This window comes from Mastomys coucha, unplaced genomic scaffold (genome assembly GCF_008632895.1).
Source record: "Mastomys coucha isolate ucsf_1 unplaced genomic scaffold, UCSF_Mcou_1 pScaffold14, whole genome shotgun sequence".
In the NCBI taxonomy this organism is placed as follows: Eukaryota; Metazoa; Chordata; class Mammalia; order Rodentia; family Muridae; genus Mastomys; species Mastomys coucha.
In genome coordinates, this window is record NW_022196896.1 from 68,253,695 (window position 1) to 68,256,604 (window position 2,910).

General features: G+C 46.4%; 1 protein-coding gene across 5 annotated transcripts in view; it reads left to right on the top strand.

Annotated features, from left to right (window-relative positions):
- Il1rl2 (interleukin 1 receptor like 2) overlaps positions 1–2,910 on the top strand; it is a 42,510-nt gene that overhangs the window by 28,756 nt on the left and 10,844 nt on the right. For all 5 annotated transcript variants that reach the window (XM_031367329.1, XM_031367331.1, XM_031367332.1 and 2 more), the window contains one exon: positions 2,108–2,251. In XM_031367329.1, the coding sequence (XP_031223189.1) occupies positions 2,108–2,251 (144 nt within the window). The remainder of the gene's footprint in view (positions 1–2,107; positions 2,252–2,910) is intronic.

Sequence of the window (2,910 nt, forward strand, 5' to 3'; positions counted from 1 at the left end):
GCTGGCTTGCCCTTCCTTCAGTCCCTGGTCCATAGTTAATCTCTGCAACTCCTTCCGTGGGTATTTGGAAACCTCACCCTCTTAAGTCTAAACTTTTTGGTTTACTCATGGGTGGCTTCTTCATTTGACTTCCTCAATTTTTTTGTTTCTGAAAATATGTGCAGATTTGATTCTTACTTGGTTCATCTGGAGCAGGATAACGAGAAGGTTGTCTGGATGGGCTGTCTCTTTCTGTGAAGGTCTTTTTTTTTTTTCCCTTCTGTGTCTTTTAATCATCATCTGCCCTCTGCTCTCAAGTCTGAAGGCCCCTGATTGGTGGTTCCGTGAACTCAGACTCACGAATCCTATTCTATTTTTGATTTTATTTTATTTGTAAGCATGTTTTGCTTGCATGTTTATACATGTACCATGTGAGTGTCCAGTGCTCATGGAAATCAGAAGAAAGACGACATCATATCTCTTGGAAATGGAGTTACAAGAAGTTATGACTTGAACCCAGGTCCTTTGGAAGATCAGCCAGTACTCTTAACCTCTAAGCTATCTTTTGAACTCATGCAAATCTTATTTTAATAAGGGTATTTGGTATACCAGCAGTGAGCTTTATATTAATTCCCACTTCAAAGTCTCTACCCATCTGAGATTCTTCACTAATAAGACAATTCCACTGTCATTATCTTTGAGCACATTCACAGAGCCAAACATGTCCACACTACTCAGTATAAGGAACAATCAGACCATACTGTGATTGCCAAGGGTTCTTTGAATCTCATTAAGTACTGTGGGCTTAGTCATGGAATAGTCATATCATAGTTTATAATTCTAAGATTGCTATCATGGGCTTAGACTCTCCCAGATGAGATCCTCCCAAAGGGAGAGATGGTGTTGCACACACAACTCTGATAAGAGCTGGAAAAAAAATAAGCAGAAGATAGACATGGGGGAGACGCCATCTCATAGTTAGAAGGCAGATGACAAAGGTTATAAATATGGGGCAGGGTCAAATTGGACAGCAGCCTGAAGATCAGTGCCCACATCATTGAGCAGAGGGACTTGCTCAATGGATTGATTTGGGGTGGGGGTGGTACCAAGTGTGTCTTCTGCCTCTGTGCTCTATCTTGCTGTTATATCTAAAGAAATGCTACAATATGCAGAAAGTCTTAGGCCCTCCAATGTCTGTGTGGCCTGAGAAGGATTTGATAAGCAACTTCTCGAAGATTTTATAAACCGGAAGTGCTTGTTCTGGGAGACTCAAACACTTCTCTCCCACCCCGCCAGACCCATGAACCCCCTTCCAGGGTGAGTGGGCAACCTGAACGGCTGATGAAGGAAGTGGATGATTTGGTGGGTTCCCTTTTTCTCTTCCCTCATTCCTGGGCACCCCTCCTCTGGCAGCACCCTTTTGGGTTGTGGCAAGGTAGGGTGCTGCTTGGTTCCTCTTCTTGGCTTTCAGGAGCTGTTCTGGAAGCAACCGGGACTTCTCTTTTGGAGTAACTGATTCTTCCGCTGGCTGGCTGTTCCCTTGCCCATCCTCAGAACTGTACACTCTCATAGCAGAGCAGGCATCGAGGACCATGTCAGGAACTCTCAGATAGATACTGACCCTGACTTCAGAAGCCCTGGGAAGGACTGGATGAGGACTGTCTGACAATGGTCTTGTGAAGCCAGCCCAGCCAGTGACTGGGCAGAGGGCCATTGGCTTTTACCATTTTTACCAGGAGTCCCTCTGCTCAGCTCTGAGGGTCTTGAGAAGAAACAGTATGGTGGGACTGTAGTGCAGATTCTCCATGGGAACCCCCGGGGGACATTCCAGACACAGTCAGATTGTACCCCAGGAAGGCACCTGAACCCACATGCTCTGACAGTTTCCATGCAGCCGGAGTCCTCTTGTTCCATCTTCAATACCTAGGGCTTCCAGGCTTTCAAGAGACCATTTGTTCCCAACTTTTACAGTGGAAATTAAACTATCCAACTCCTATCCTCACAAGAGAACTTAGAGATGTGTGTTCGAGCAGTATCCTCACATTTGCCGCCTGGCTTTGACTAAGAGCTCTATAAGTGTGGAGGTAAAACTAACCTTTGGCTACCGACTTTTCCCTGTCATTTGTAGCTCCAGACTTCCGGGCTTACCTCATAGGAGGGATTATGGCTTTCCTACTTCTGGTTGTGTCTGCTCTGTGCATCTACAATAGCTTTAAGATCGACATCGTGCTTTGGTACAGAAGCGTCTTCCACACTGCGCGGGCTCCAGACGGTAAGTGTGTGTGGTGGTCTTTAGGGAGGGAAAAAACCCTCAAAATTGTTGTCCACCCACCTGAGTCACCTCTTTAAATGTCCTTCTTCTATTGTTATATGTGGGTAATCCTTTCTCCTGGCTGGAGGGTTTAGTGAGCAGTGTCTCGGCAGGACTTCATGTGCTTCTGAGAAGTGATCTGTCTGTGATTATCAGCCCCCCTTTGCCAATAGACTGGAATGCAGGTAGTGCCTAGGAAATAGTCACTAGGCAGCAGCAGAGGGTGGTGCTGGGCCATCCTGCTCTAGGAGGCAGTGGGCCAACCTGCTCTAGAAGACAGTGGGCCATCTTCCTCCTTGATGCACAAGTATGAGAAAGGATCCTTTCTTCCGAGTCTGTGAAGTAAGGAGATGTCTTCCTGAGCAGTCTGTGCTGATGGGTACCCCCCCTCTCCTTATATAGCTCCATGGATTATATAGGGATGCTTTTCTTTCCATACACCCTGCACTTGGTACCTGAGGTAATTTACACCTCTAGCTTCCAAAAGAGACCCACCTGAACTTACTCTGAGTTCTCCACTGGGTGGCTGGTTGAGATGAGAAAGATATTTTCCTCTTTCTCTCAGCTACAGAAGGTGGGTCATAAAGAGGAAGAGAAGGCAGGGAGAGAGGGAGGGAAGG